The sequence below is a fragment of the Haliaeetus albicilla genome, chromosome 14 (assembly GCF_947461875.1).
Source record: "Haliaeetus albicilla chromosome 14, bHalAlb1.1, whole genome shotgun sequence".
Lineage (NCBI taxonomy): Eukaryota > Metazoa > Chordata > Aves > Accipitriformes > Accipitridae > Haliaeetus > Haliaeetus albicilla.
Window position 1 is genome coordinate 10,316,300 of NC_091496.1, and position 15,822 is coordinate 10,332,121.

Consider the following 15,822-nt stretch of genomic DNA (forward strand, 5'->3'; position numbering starts at 1 on the left):
TTCTTGCTAGCTTTGTCTCAATTTCCTTATAACACTAAACAGTCTTCACTAAGTCAGTGGTACAATAAAATATCATGTTTCAGGGCTGAGCTAGTTATCTGCAGAGGCTGGGAAGGAATGTTCTTCTTTGATGTTCAGTTGGCTAGATATCGGATGCTTTTTGCTCTCCTCTGATGAACCAAGACTTAGAGTAGTCTTTACCCCTGCTAAAAGATGAAAGAGAAAATCCCATCTCATATGTCTCATTGAAAGTGTTGTTCATGTCTTCTGGGACAATCACACTGCAGCCTTTGCAGACAAGAAATTCCCCTCAAACAACGATCCTAGGTTTCTTCTTCATTCCAGTTGGCAGATTGAGCTCCTGCTGCTATTATCTGGTTTATCTCAGCTGAAAAGGTCTTCGAGCATTGCTGTTACCTTCCTCTCCTAGTTTCTTCCCCCGGCATTTCTGGAAGTTAAATGTCTGTGATCTAAACAGATATAGGAGCTGTAATTAGGACCAAGAATTAATTATCTGGATTAAACATCATGTTTTGTGATAAGTAAGCCAGACTAAATGAGCTGCCAGTATTTTCCAGCTTTAAACAATTTTAAAATATCAGACTTTGAAAGCTTGGGAATTTTGAAAGAGTGGGAATTATGGACTAAGTTTGGCTATTAGGATAAGCACATTTTAATGTTCATTAGGAATCCTTCTTCTGACTGGTAAAATCATGGAAGTGAGCTGTGCATGAGCAGTTCCTATTGCAGTGCACGCTGCATATTTCTGTGTTCAGACCATTTACATTCACCAGCAACAAGCCTTTTTCTCAAATCCCTGTAAATTCAAGCTATTCTCTTCTGAATTTACTATGCCAGCATCTCAAGAATTAGATTGATCATCTTTCATTTGATTGGAAAAGGACATTTATGTGAACTCAGAAGATTCGAACAGTCCTAGCACTAATGTTGAAAAAAACCAACACTATGCAAATAAATATTAAAGAAGTAGAATGTGACCATTTAATTTGTAAGGAAAGACTGCACAGCACCAGTGAAAAAAAAATAATCTACCTATCTTCTGTGCACTGAGGGATTAGACAAATCATACTACTACTGTGCATGTGTATATGTGACCATATTGTAAGTAGCCACACCAACAGTTAAATTTACTTGATAACTCCCATTTTAAGATTGAGGTTGCTTATAACTTTTGCAAATTTGAACTTCTTTGTTTAAAGTCTTTCATGTCAAGGGTTTTTTTGCAGATCTGTTAGGTGACAGAGAAGTGTAAAGAGGGAGGCATTGGAAACTATCTTGAGGAAGAAAAAGAAACTTAAATCCCTGCCCATTCAAACACAAAGATTACAAAGCTTAAACTTCAGAAGCGAGGAAATGCCAGAAGAAACTTGTTCATTTTACCTTCTTTCTGTTCCTCTGTCCTCATGCAGGAGAGTTTAGTCTATAAACAGATATTTTCCTACAGAGTAACTCTGCCTCCCTCAGGGCACAGGCTGGATGCACAACTGGCAAGCTAACATTTTTTAATAATTCCACTGGTAACAGAACTTTTAGTGGCAATTCTAGGAATTTAATCGTACATGGTGTATTTTTTCCAGCAACAGCTCTACGTTGGATCCGAGTCGGTCATAGCACAAGTGAAGTTCCACCAGTGTGACATGTACGGCACTGCCTGTGCAGACTGCTGTCTCGCTCGAGATCCGTATTGCGCTTGGGATGGGATCTCCTGCTCCCGATACTATCCCACAGGAATGCAGGCAAAGAGGTGAGAACTCTTGCCTTCTGTGATAACCTTTTTGCAAAATACCTATGTAAAGAGTTCCTACTGCAACACAAAGTACTTCGTATCTCCCCCTCATAAAAATAACTGAGCGGTAAGAAGATATGTTAACTGCTAATTTATTAGCACAACCTTAGGGAACTGCAAAAGAGCCAAATTAAGAGGATGGCATAAACTGCAGTACCAGGAATATTTTTATGAATGAAGCAAAATCACTTAGAAATTATTTGCAGTAAGTTTTAAACAAACCTCAATTTCCTTATACATCTTTGGCTGTGCATAGGAAAGATTCTTTACAACATCAGAGACCTATTTTGGTAATATTATACAGCAAATGTGTCACACTGCAATAATATATATAACAGAATTTCCAAAAAAAGCAAAGACGACTCTGTGTTAATAGTCAAATACCTTCACCAGCCAAAATGAAACCAGAGTATCTGCAAAAGCTAAGGTTAGGCTTAGGCTTTCTCCAGTGAATTTATAAAGACAAGTTACTCTAGAGGCCAGGTCAAAGCATGAACCTAATTCGGGTACTTTAATTCGTCCCTTGGGGATACTTCTCCTCTCTATCACCATTCACTTATTCATGGCTCTTGGCCTTCACTCTTTTGTGCAGTAATTTCCCATATAACTGTCCTCGTCCCTTCCCTCTCAAACCCAGGTTCACCAATTCAGCTACACAGATACTTAATCAAGCAGCTAGAACATGCATATTTTAATCCAGACCTTTTCAGAAGACTTTAAGTCAGCTTTGCCACTAGAGAGAGTAATTTCTAGCCTTAGTCAGCAAAATCTTGGTAATGTACAACTCAAATCCTTTCTGTGGCTTTTTTTTCAATTACTGTTCCTGCAAATATATGCATATATATATATTAGACTTACATGAACTGCAAGGACTAGAATGCATTGAGGTACTTCTGGAGAAAGTCTTGAAAACCAGTGGAGATGGTTCAGTCAAAACCAAGTTATAGTATCCCAAATTTATTATTATTTTTTAAGGAAAACCAGGAAGGTGGGGGGGGTATTTATTTTCTGTCCTGCTTACCTTATCTTTCCATGAACCTGGATGCACTCAGACAAATGTACTGCTGATTATAGTCAGGCTCTGTACTGCTGATTATAGTCAGGCTCAACAGACATTTCTGTGGATTTTTCTGTAAGATAATGAACAAAGCCATGTTACATTGGGCAACATGACTTTTTGGGTAAGGCACTTTAAAAAGTAAAAATGAGAAATACAGCCAATGACTCAGCATAATTAAGAATCTCTTGGACCTATTACACTAAGGCATAGGTTAAACAAAGTAGGAAATCTACACCACTTTTACAAGCAGGACTGCAGTCTTCTCATGCCTTTTGGAGGCAGACCTAAGGGACGAAGTGAGCTCTGGTTGTCTGCGCAGTGTGAGAAGAATCTGGCTAAAATTTTCAGGCCTCAGGTTAAGAAAGATGACCAGCTATATAGCAGGCCAGGGAGATTAATTTCCTACAGTATAAATAGAAATTGTATTATCATAATCATAAAGCATATGGGTTACTCATCTAATGACATAAAAGTCATTTGGGGAAGAGAGGGGGGTAAAAAAAATTCCCAGCAGCCTGCTAAGACTGTATCAGCATTTACGTTGCTGTGCAGGCTACTTATTGCCTAAGAAAAGATAAGAGAAACTCAGTCAGTCCTGAACTCTGTTGAACATTTTTAGCATATTTCTCACCTAAGACAATTTCCAGAGTAGCAGCCTTTAAGTCCCCTGACACACGCATTTATCCAGGGTTGAGTGATATGGGCAGCACCCCAGGCACCTTTCTGTGCCTTACCTCCCCAACATTCAGCAGGTCAGCCTCTAAAAGAAGAAAATACTGCTGTTATCACTCTGCTTCTCTTAAGATAAGCACTGCAGCTTTGGAGAAGGGATTTGCACTCAATTGAATGTTCTTGAAGACTGCAAAACTTGTTTTACATATAAGAGTTTGGGGAACAGCCAGCAAGAACTAATAATACTGAGAGGGATAGATGGCATTTGCTTTGTTCACTTTAGCACTCAGAGCATTTTAAACTTATGAGCTTCCATTAACTGTGTGGTACATGGACCGGCAGGGAGAGCTACTTAGGACACGTGTATGGAAGTTGTTTTAAGTTGCCTCCTGCTGGGTTCCAGGCAGAGAGCGCCGCTGGAAAAGGCAGGTCTCAGTAGACAACATGGAGTTTTCTGATATCAAATGACCCTGAGCAGGTGATAATACTGCTGCCTTGGGCTCCAGACACAATTAATGCCATATCCCAGAGCATACACATCTTAATTTGGCCTTGTCTCAGGGCTCCAGATATCTCCTCGAGCTGTAGAGGGTAGTACAAGTAATGTGAGTACAAGGGGCATTGGAGAGTGCTTGTTGCCACCATTCCTGGCAGCCTTCACTTCATCAGGACTCATGGAGCTGTGCCTTACATTACAGCACACCTGAGCTGACTTTAATACCACCTCTATCTGCTCAAATGTGGCCCTCATACAGTACATTTAGGTGGGATTTGGACTTGTAAGAGCAGCCCTGCTAGTGCAGTAAGAGCACTGCTAAGAGCTCTTTTTTTTTAATTCCACTCCTACTGATGAAGAGTTGAACTGCAGCAGGGATGTACAAGTCCTCCCCATTTTGATTCAAATGCTCTCTGCTTTAGATCCTAATGCCTCCAAGGTATGACAAGTGTTGAGAGAAACATGAAATAGAAAAACTGTAAACTCAGGCATGTACAGGATATAGAGAGAACTTCAACATAAATACAAAAAAACCCTCTGCTTGACAGCTGGTACTAATGTGTGGAATTTTGAAAGCCTATATTATAATTCCTTGCAAATGCATAGCTTGAATAGTTAATTAATATAGGATTTAATTAAGGACAAATAAAAACCAAGCCCAAAGCCCCATATCTTGATGCTGGCAGTGCAGCATACTATGATGTCATGGTAGTTACAGGTGTACAGCTCCTGCATACTGCAAATACTTAAGATGCTAGATGGAAATTATCTTGAATTCAAGTTCCATGAAGTATGCTTGAGAAAGCAGAGAGGTTCAGGACTTAAATAAATGCTTTAGTTCACTATTACCTCTGCAATCTGATTTAGGCAGGTTCAATTTTTATCTAAACAAGCACTAAGTTATACAAGTGAGTTTCTTTGCTGTGCCAGCTCACCATCCAGGTTGAAAAAGGGCTGAAGTAATTTTAAAATTTCTTCCAGCTTGGGTAGGTCTAGTAACCTGATTTCTTAGCTAATTTTAAGAAGCTGAAAGTCACCCTCCTGCCTTCTCTCCCTCTCTGGCCTCTTTCTCCACCACCCATTCCATCAGCAATCATACAAACATGCTCTTCGTCTCTCATGGTTAGCAGCAGACTCCTAACAGATTTTTTTTCCAAATCTATGGGTTTTTACCCCCAGGCCTCCTGGCCCACTTTGCCACCTGCCTGTGATCCAGTGTCCAGGCTGGAGGAGGGGGTGGAGCTGCCCTGATGAGCAGCCTCTGGGTGGGACAGGGTGGGGTAGGGCAGCGCAGGGCGGGGTGGGGAGGTGGGGCTGCTAAGGGGCTGCCTTCGCTTTGCAGCTAAATCCCTGTGCTAACCCAAATATCACTGCTGTAACATTTGGTTCGGCAAACCTGAACTCAGTCTCCTGACCTACTTAGGCAAACTGCAACGATGCCTTTTCTCTCTGAGCTATTTCAACTTGGGTAATAATAAAGGAACATAAGGATGATGGTGACGACTGTGTTGCTTTCTTGCGGATCATTCTTACTAAGTTCCTGAAAGCACAGAGTTACACATGAAATTATAGATTGCAAAAGACACTTCCATATATTCAGTACATTTTCTAGTCACTGAAAATTGTTCTTTATAGTAGTTTATCTCAGGAATTGTCTGCTACTCTATTATTCATGGAATTCTGAATGAAATGATTACTAAGAAAAAAATATCAAATACCAGGCTTATGTCACTATTTGTAAAATAAGTTTATCTCCCAGCATCTCCTTCTCTTTCAGCACCTCTCCCCATTTTCTCCTTCTCTTCAAAAAAGTAGCAAGTGAAGGCACTGGTAAATATATCTTCCCCAGTCTTCACACTCAGAGCAGTAAAATTCCATCAAACAAACATTTATTTTGCTTGACCAGTTCTAACAACTGGAGAAATATCCTATTTTACAAAACTAGGATTGTTTTAGCTCTACAATGATCTTCAGAACTGAAAAGTAAATAGTGCATGCCTGCTAACTGTCCTGTTCCTGCCAGATAGGGCTGCTGGCCCTGACAGCAGCAGGGTTTTCTTTTTTGTTTTGTTTTTTTTCAAGGCTAATGTCTACAGTATTTATGTATATTTGTGCAAAAGAATGTCTTTTCTGAATAATCTGTATACACAGATATGCAAAGTTGGTGGCAGCATTATTCAGTGCTGACACTTTGCAGAGTTATCAGTAAGCACATCTATGCATTACCATGAGAACTCCCAGGGCATGACAAAGCCCTGTAGCTATCTCAGAATCTCAGGTTTTGTTTAATAATATGCATGTATTTTTAGTGCTTCTGCCTAAAAGGCCCAACACAGTCCCCACTGAATTTGCAGATTCCCCTGAAACAGCAAGGGCAAAACATTGGTTCTGGTGTGAATATCAGTAAAGGTTAAAGCTGCCTTCTTGGTCCACCAGCACCACTGGTTCAGAAGTCCATACAGGTGACAGAACTCAGAAAATAATTGCTGTCTACTGCCAGTTTGGAAGTACAATGAGTAACATCCATGGGCAAGATCTTTAGCGTAAATCTACAGAGTTTCAGTAGATTCAGTTTGTGCCAAATAAAAATTGTGCCTTTTCAGTCCACATAGCACTGGAGAAAAAGCATTATTTAAGTAGTAAATGCAAGGAATAACAAAACTGCTTCGCTTTGCTTGTTTCTATCATATATGATTTATACTGTACACGTACCTGCTGTGTAAATTTTTCTGCACTGCATATTTGTTAATCTGTTATGTATGGCATTAGTAATACAGTACAGAATTACTTTTTTATGCAAATATAGGAAAGGTATCCTTAGTATAACTAAATTTCTGGTTGTTGGAAATACTACATCTGGCAAGATATGACATTGCAATAGTCTCTTTCATTTCCCTAGTAAGCAATCGTAATTTTATTTATCAGGACACTCGGGGATTAAAATTGCCGTATAAAAGTGCAATTCTTCTGGGAATGCATTGCACAATTGTGATTTTCATTATTTTCCTGTAAATGTATAGAAAAAAACCAAAGCCCAAAAATCACAACAATTTTTCTCTCAAAAGCAATTGCATTATTTCCAGGTCACAGCCAGGGCTCACAGGTTCTGACCACAATTCTGCCACTAGCTCTCTTTCTAGGCATGGGCAAGTCATGAATGTGTCTCTTTCCCTATTGAGAAAAATGGGCTTAACAACTGTCTGCTACACAGACATAATAAAATGAAGTATTTGCTCTGCACTTTGAGATTCCCAAGTGAAAAAAATACATGACAGAGAAGGATAAAAGAACCACCATTCACATACATGGCAAACTGTTCTAAACTAAAAAAGGAATATTTCCTTGCCTTCCAGAGAGAGAGAAGGTTGAAGGTCCCTTTGACTCTTACTAGCACTGAATGTTGCCCAGTTCGTTCAGAGGATCTTGTTTTAGTATTTATAATGTTAATGTAGTTACGTATAAACTGTACACGTAGTTGTGCCTCTTCCCCAGACAAGTGTGTTTCTTTTCTTCAGACGTGATTCCCAACAGGTTGAGCAGAGAGAAAAAAATTATGCATAAATGAGTACTTCTCACAACAATGCTAAAGTTTTAGGAATCAAGATTTAGCTCCTTATGTTTTTAATGAATACCACTTTAGCATAAGCCCAATAATCTGTAAGCTAAACGTGTTATCTCAAACAGTTCTATTTTTTTCCCCTCCAGACGTTTCCGCAGACAAGATGTTCGACATGGAAATGCAGCGCAGCAGTGCTTTGGCCAGCAGTTCATTGGTAATCTACTCACACGTTTACAAATTGCTAGCAAATGCCTGGAGCAGAGAACACAGGTTTCGCCAAGAGTATGAACCAGACCATGATCTCACCTGAGTTTTTTTACTGGCATATTCCTATAATAAGCTATAAGAGTCATGGGGATGAGCCCATGTCATCCAGGTCTAAGAATGACTTTGTTTCCATGGCAGGTCAGGTGCATCCCATAGCGTTCATGTAGTCCTACAGCCCTGTCATTTAGACTAGGATGTGGCTAATGCATTTCAAGGGCTTTCAACAGAAATGCAAGTGGAAAGATGGGGCAGGGATAAGAAACAACAGGGCTGCATCCTGAAATTAATATGAAATACTGCCAGGACACTCAGCCAGAATTGAAGGAGCTCCATAGCACAGACATGGGTAATGACAAGTCAGAACACAAAGTTGTATTTACGATCAAGATTTCTCCTTGCCATGGTTTAAGCCCAGCCAGCAACTAGGCACCACGCAGCCGCTCGCTCGCTCCTCCCCACTCCCAGTGGGATGGGGAGGAGAATCGAAAAAAAGAAGTAAAACTTGTGGGTTGAGATAAGAACAGTTTAATATCTAAAGCAAAATAAAATATAAGAAGAACAATAATAATAAACATAGAATAATAATAATAATAATAATAGTAATGAAGAAGAATATAACAAAAAAAAGAGAGAAAAATAAAACCCAAGAAAAGACAAGTGATGCACAATGCAATTGCTCACCACCCACTGATCGATGCCTGAGCAGCGATCCACCCCTCCAGGCCAACTCCCCCAGTTTATATAGTGGGCATGACATTCTATGGTATGGAATACCCTTTTGCTAGTTGAGGCCAGCTGTCCTGGCCATGCTCCCTCCCAGCTCCCTGTGCACCTGCTTGCTGGCAGAGCATGGGAAACTGGAAAATCCTTAACTTCGGGTAAGCGCTACTTAGCAACAACTAAAACACCAGTGTGTTATCAACATTATTAAAAAGACTTTCTCTCTCTATTTTTTGTTATATTTTGTTATATTGATATTTCACCCTCTTTTTTATTATATTCTTTTCCATTACTACTATTGTTGTTATATTTTTATTATTATTATATTTTATTTTATTTTAGATATTAAACCGTTCTTGCCTCAACCCACAAGTTTTACTTTTTTTCCCGATTCTCTCCCCCATCCCACTGGGAGGGGGGAGGAGTGAGTGAGCGGCTGCGTGGTGCTTAGTTGCTGGCTGGGGTAAAACCACGACAGTCCTAAAGAAAAGATAGATTATTGTGTCTAATGGTGTTGTCCAAACCTTGGAAAGTTATGTTTCAAACATTGGTATTGGTAATGGCAAAACAGACAGAAAACAGTTTCCTGGACATCCTCAGTATTTTTCAGAATAACAATAAACAGAAGAAAAAAAAACAAATATAAAAGTTCATTTTAGATAGATAGCCAGAGAAAAGATATTTTAGATATTAAATATTAGATAGATAGATAGATATTTTACCAGAGAAGGCTTCATTAAAATTGAAGCCCATTGGAGGATATAGTAGATTTTGGAAAAGTATATTCCAATATGAAATACTAAAAATACAGAAAGTTTGAAATACAGCAGAGCAGTCACAATGATATCAAACCCTGTATTTTTTAGGGTATAAAACTGGTTGGTCTCAAGAATATTTCTCACTAGTATGGAATAAGATGATTTCATTAATGCGGTGATTGGTCTCCTCCAGTGTAACATCTAGTTTATCTTCCTCCAGATGTTTTGTTGGATGGAAAAGCAGAATTGAGTTTTGATTAATTTAATTCACCTTGGTTTTATTAGCACCCTTGGGCCAAAACTATACATTCATTTTACATGTTTGTAACATGGATATGTATAATATTGGTTATGGTATTTATGGTTTTTAAGTGTTTCATTCTGCATAATGCTATGTGCTCTCATTTTTATGCCTAAAAATATTTAATTATTTATTATATTTAGGCATGTATTGAATCCTCCTGTTTCACTGAGTGAAAATGAAATAGATGAACTATTCATAAGAACCAGGCACAAGCAATTAGCAGTATGAAAGGCTGAGATCTGTTTTTCTGTGTGTAATCCTAGCTGAATCATGGCAGAATTTGGTCCATTTATGTTATGGCCAGATCCTGCGAGAGTCTGAGATGATGGGAAAATTCACTTCCCAGGTCAGACCTTCACCAGATGCTGCTTTTAAGTCACTATCTGGTTAGATCTGAACTAAACTTCACTTTTAAAAGTAAATATACCTGAATATGGAGTGTAATAAGTATTGGCAGTAACACGTATTTTTAAACATTTGTTTTCCTTCCAGGTGAAGTCCTGGAGAAGACTGAGGAGCGACTTGTTTATGGAATAGAGTACAACAGCACCCTTCTGGAGTGCACCCCTCGGACCTTACAAGCAAAAGTAATCTGGTTTGTCCAGCGAGCACATGAAACTAAGAAGGAGGAGGTAAATATTCTTATATATTAACTTTTTAACTAAAAGAGCCTGCTGTTAGGAATATTACATCTTCACTGAAAGGCCTGTCATCAGTTGCTGAAATGTACATGGATGTCAGGGAAAATCATTATGTTCATCTGCTCTCTTGAATTAATAGACCTGAGAATTTCATCTGGTGTTTACATTCAGCATCTTGAACACAGATGTTAGAAATGTAGTGAAACTTGATTTAAGATCTCAAAACAAAAGAAAACCCACCACTTCTCTTGGTATGTTATTGCAGAGGTGAAATGTGTACATATTACTCCCAAAGCTAGTCTAGCTTAACATCTATTAATTCTTGCTGCCTCACCCATTACATTACAGAACCTTCTGAAAATGGGTGTTGACGGAGTCTGTCTCTCTTTTACATATATTTCCCTGTTACAAAAATGCTTCTTAAGTGTTGCTATGTTTATTCCTCAATACCTCTCTGATACAAATCAGTGTAGCTATCCCCTCTTAGTGTGTGGAAGGACATGGGGAGAAAAGCCTCAGACTACCAGAGGAAAAGGATGATTGTCTTACTGCCTAGCAGCTAGGCTCTGCTGCAGACGTGAGAGCCCAGCTTAGCCATAGACATCTGAAGATCTCTGGAGTGGGACTCATCTGATGGAAAATGTGGACATTTATAGTAGAGATCTACCTAGGAGCTAGTCAGTGTAGGCTGCCTTTAAAGTCAGCCTAGATGGTGTTGCAATTATAGCATGAGGTATCACCTCATGCTAAACTAGACAGTTTCATTTGGTCAGGTAAAAAATTACTAGTAAACCACCGAATACAAAAATAACCAAGGATGCCACACTCTGCTTTAAACATGTAAAATTAATCAAGATGAATGCACATTTTTGCCTGAAGTTTTGTCCAAGTCCCAAATCTCTGCATGGTTTTTCACACTTGGTATTTCCTCATGTACTTAGCTGGAAGATCCCTGTCTATGCATAATCATTCTTACAATCAAACTATTAATCAGGTCTTTCACAGAAGGTAGTGAACTGTGAGGTGGGGAGGATGTTCTACTATATAAACATCCCATTAGACCCAGTAACTCAGATACTGGTCACCAGGAGTATAAATCTGAACAGACTCTAAACTTCCAGTATGTCTTTATACTACCAGGATGAATTTGGTTTAAAGTTTCCCCCTGAAAGTTATTCAAATTTTCATGAATAATTATATAGTCATTAGAAAAACACAAATAAAAGCAGAGAGAAGTAGAATCATAGAGTCATAGAATCACAGAATGGTTTGGGTTGGAAGGGATCAACGGAATGGAGTATTCCATTCTCCTGAGCACTTCTGATGGCTGGATTAGACAGCACAGTGCTCCCTGCTTGCTAGCATCCATGATTGCCTTGTAGTTGATAATGGAGCTTTCGGGAGCTGTAGGGGGAACTCAAATACCGACTCAGAACTGAGGCTTTAAGATCGCAATGGTCCTGCAGTTAGGTATACAAATACCTATGTGTGTGACCTCAAGAACATTTGTCAGTGTATGAGAGAATTCACAGTGACAGTTACAGCACGTCATCTAGCAAATGCCCATTGGTTTTCCATCCAGTAGTTTATTTGCATGTTTCAACCTTATTTCCCTCTGTGATTTAGCCACAAGTGACTAACCCATGCTGGGAAAATGGGAAACTATCTGCTCTGCTATCTCTTCTTCCATGCTTGCCAAGATTCTCTAGACCACTTTCTTTTCACAGCTCAATCTCTTCTTTACTTCAAGTAAATATTTTTGTAACTTAAAAACTCTGAATTAAAGGATCATAGATCTCTAATCTTCCTCTCAAAATTTAATATTATATTCACGAAAGTACAGTTCAGAAGTAATTGCACTGATTTAATGTAATAGTAAAGGTCTGTGCTCTATAACTGCATCAATTTGTTTTTCAGGTGAAGACAGATGATAGAATAATCAAAATGGACCTTGGCCTCTTATTCCTGAAGCTGCATCGGTTGGATGCAGGGACCTATTTTTGTCAGACGGTGGAACACAGCATTGTTCACACTGTCAGGAAAATCACCCTGGAAATAGTCGAGGAAGAACGTGTAGACGAAATGTTCAATAAAGACTATGAGGAGGAGATACCTCACAAAATGCCATGCCCAATGCAGAGCAGTATACCTCAGGCATCAAAGCCATGGTACAAGGAGTTTCTTCAACTAATAGGTTACAGCAACTTCCAGAGGGTGGAAGAATACTGTGAAAAAGTGTGGTGTACAGATAAGAAGAGAAAAAAGCTGAAAATGTCTCCATCCAAGTGGAAATATGCCAACCCTCAGGAGAAGAAAGCAAGGATCAGGCCAGAGCATTACCGGTTGCCCAGGAACATAGCTGACTCTTGATGGACAAAATCCATCCAGTGTTTCTGGGCGAAATTTTATTTGGACTTAAGTAAGAGGGAGAAATCAGTCTTGGTTTTGGTAAATGACACAGGTTTATATATATAAAATATCAGGACTGAAAACAAAAATGTTATGGTAAGTTATACTGTACACTCATGATGACTGTTCAGAAGCATTTTAAACAAAATCTTCTTAACTATCTGATTGTAAGTAGGTCAATGCAATCAGAGTTTTGCATTAGGGAGGACGTGACAATCTTCAGACTTTGAGTGCTTGAATCAGTTTCCTGTGTGGACCATGCTTGCGCTGTATATTGTTGTACATGATGGCATATTTAACAAATTCAAATAGCTAAGCATTCACAAGTGGGTGAAAAATATAACACATACCTTTTCTTTGTTTCACAAATTTCTCATGCTTCTGAAAGTGGCACATCTTAAGATCTTTCCTTTTGATTGTGACCTGTCTGAGTTTATCACTGAGAACAAAGAGTCTTGTTAATACAGTGTACTGCTATTTCTAAGGATAGTGAAGGGAAATGCTATTTACTTCCCACCATTTGTTGTCTTATCAGTCATTTATGAAGCGCAGTGTGCTCTCACAGCTAAATAATATTGCATAGTAACTTGATGTAAGTCAAATGCATGCTGAGAACACAAACAGAATGAAATTCTTCAACTTATCTATATAAAAACTTGGAATAATGGTTTAGATAGAAAACGAGTCTATCTTGTCTGTAGTAATGGACATTGCCTTAGTAATGAGATGAATTAAGGGAGTGCCCTCTTGTGGCAAAACAAAGCAAAATCCGACACGATCATCTATTTTCTGAAGAAATGTGTATAGTGAAGAAATATTACCCAGATCCACAGCTGGTTTGTTTTCAGCACACCCTTCTAGTCTCCATGTGCTAAATCCACAGATTTAGAAGGCAGTGTTGGAAGTCATTTATACTGGAAAGAAAACATTTAAAGTAATGCTTTATGTTGTTAATGTGCTTTTGAGGTAAAATGCAGTCATAAAAAGTTAAGATGTAGATTAAAAACAAGAACAGCATTATGCAGCTGTTTTTCTATAGTTTCAGGGTCTGCTCCAGGTAAGTCTTTTCCTGATATGTGATAACTGGTCAAAAGGGCTGCTTTGCTGCTCTTGTGAGTGATACCAGGAGAGGAGATCAAAGAACGAAGTCACTTACAATCTAGGTCTTTCAAGACTTACTTAAAAAAAAAAAAAGAAAAAATATCTTTCTTTAAGTACAAGAAACCAGATGCAGAAAATGCAGAAGAAAACAGCATTTCACTACTTGAGAAATTTGATATTACAATATGAATTGATTTTTTTTTAATTGGAAATTAAAAAAAAAAAAAGATAGGGAAGTTATAAACACAAATGAGTCACAAATGAGTTAACTCCTTAAATAAGAACATGATGCCAATAGGGGAAATAGCCAAGCTGATACAGATTTTGATGCCACCAAGAAAATATACAAGGGATTCACCAGCCACAGAGGTTCATGCTGAGCTTCAACTTCTAATCAGGAAACAGAATTTAGACTTAGTGGGAATTAACAGCCTGGATAACAGAGATTTTTCTAGGTTTGCTGTGTTAACAAATGCAGCAATCGATGCTAACCCAGTGTTTTCCAAACAGGCTGTGCATGAGAGAAGGCTCTTGCAGTTGCTGGCAGGACCAGCGAGCTTTGCTGTGCTCCTCTGGGGACAGCGAGTGTCCCACTGTTTGCTAGGAGCCCGTGGGCACACTGTCAGCAACCGGAGTATGAGGAAAACAGGGTTTCACCTTCTGTCAGCAGGTAAATCTTTCCATCAGCCAGTTGTGTTAAGGAAATCAATTTATCTGAGGGTTTGCACTTCGTTTAGCTAGAATGCCTGTCTAAGATGGGACTGGACACTGTGCACAGCCTTGCATGGATTCATGCAGTTGCTAACTTTGATCTGATACAGGAGACTGGATAAATTCACTTTCCTGTGACAGTTTAATAGAACTTAGCTGCAGTTAGGATCCTCTGTTTGTTTACAGTTATATGGAAAGTGCCAGCACTGAAGGCTGTGGCAGAGAGAACATACACAGAACAAGCATCGCTGATTTATATTTAATCCCCTATACAATCCTCGCTGGCATCCTTGATGGAAAACTGTTAAGATCTTAAAACACCACTGAAATCCTTTTCTGATGAATTATGGAGTCCACTTCTTTTCAACAGTAATAGGAGTTACGTTTTACTTTTTCTGATTCATTTGCTAGTATCTAATGCTAAATGTACCATTAATGGACTATTAGAAAGGAATAACAGCATCTCAGCCTGATAGAGCAAATATAACTTTGTATCTCATTCTCTGAGATTTCAGGTGGAAATCATGTGATATGCAAATCAGGATTCCTGATTTAATATGAGAGTGTATTTTTAGCTCCCCATCCCTTTCGTGGTTACATGTGGAGAATTGCATTAAATTTTTATTTACCTTTTAAAATTTAAATTTCTAGCTCACATCTTGCTACTTGCATGGTTGCAATGCCTGTGAGAATTCAGAACTACAAGGTCTTGTTCAAAGAGTGCTATGACATCTATGGAAGTAGAGAAAGAGTGACAATGTATTTTGGAAGGATACGCACAAATGTGCTCGTACACAGACAATGTTATTTAAAATGCTTCTTTGTATATTTGGGGGACATTGTCTGCTTCTTTTCATTATGAGTTTGATGTATTTTGTATGTGCATGAAGTGGTCAAATTACAAATATAATTAAGAACCTTATCTGGCTGAAATCATCTGTATTATTTCTCATTATTTATTTTCACCAGACAATATGATTATGTGCAGATCACTAGTCACACGTTGGTATTTACAGATGCCCTTCACTGTGCGTTTTATGAGCAAAGATCTCATATCAGGAGAGAGGGGTGTTAGTATATGGTTGCCAAGTGGGAAACTGTGGCACAGGGTAATGAGTAGATTTAGTCTGTTAATGTCAGGTAGATTTGGGAAAGCTATGATTAGAGCAGCATCTGCTGCATGAATGTATTCTGAGTGGAACATGGCCACTTAAACCTAGAAAATCCTAACTGATGGAAATTCATGAGAAACAAGAATTTGGATAAGGCTTTGAACTCTGCCCTTCTTCCTGATGTGGGACAAGCCAGATCGCTTGG

General features: G+C 38.7%; 1 protein-coding gene across 1 annotated transcript in view; it reads left to right on the top strand.

The window, feature by feature from the left end:
- SEMA3E (semaphorin 3E) overlaps positions 1 to 15,438 on the top strand; it is a 149,345-nt gene extending 133,907 nt beyond the window's left edge. The window contains exons 14-17 of the mRNA XM_069801687.1: positions 1,599 to 1,765; positions 7,741 to 7,808; positions 10,136 to 10,275; positions 12,202 to 15,438. Coding sequence (XP_069657788.1) covers positions 1,599 to 1,765; positions 7,741 to 7,808; positions 10,136 to 10,275; positions 12,202 to 12,654 — 828 coding nt within the window. The 3' untranslated portion in view covers positions 12,655 to 15,438. The remainder of the gene's footprint in view (positions 1 to 1,598; positions 1,766 to 7,740; positions 7,809 to 10,135; positions 10,276 to 12,201) is intronic.
- The last annotated feature ends 384 nt before the right edge of the window (positions 15,439 to 15,822 follow it).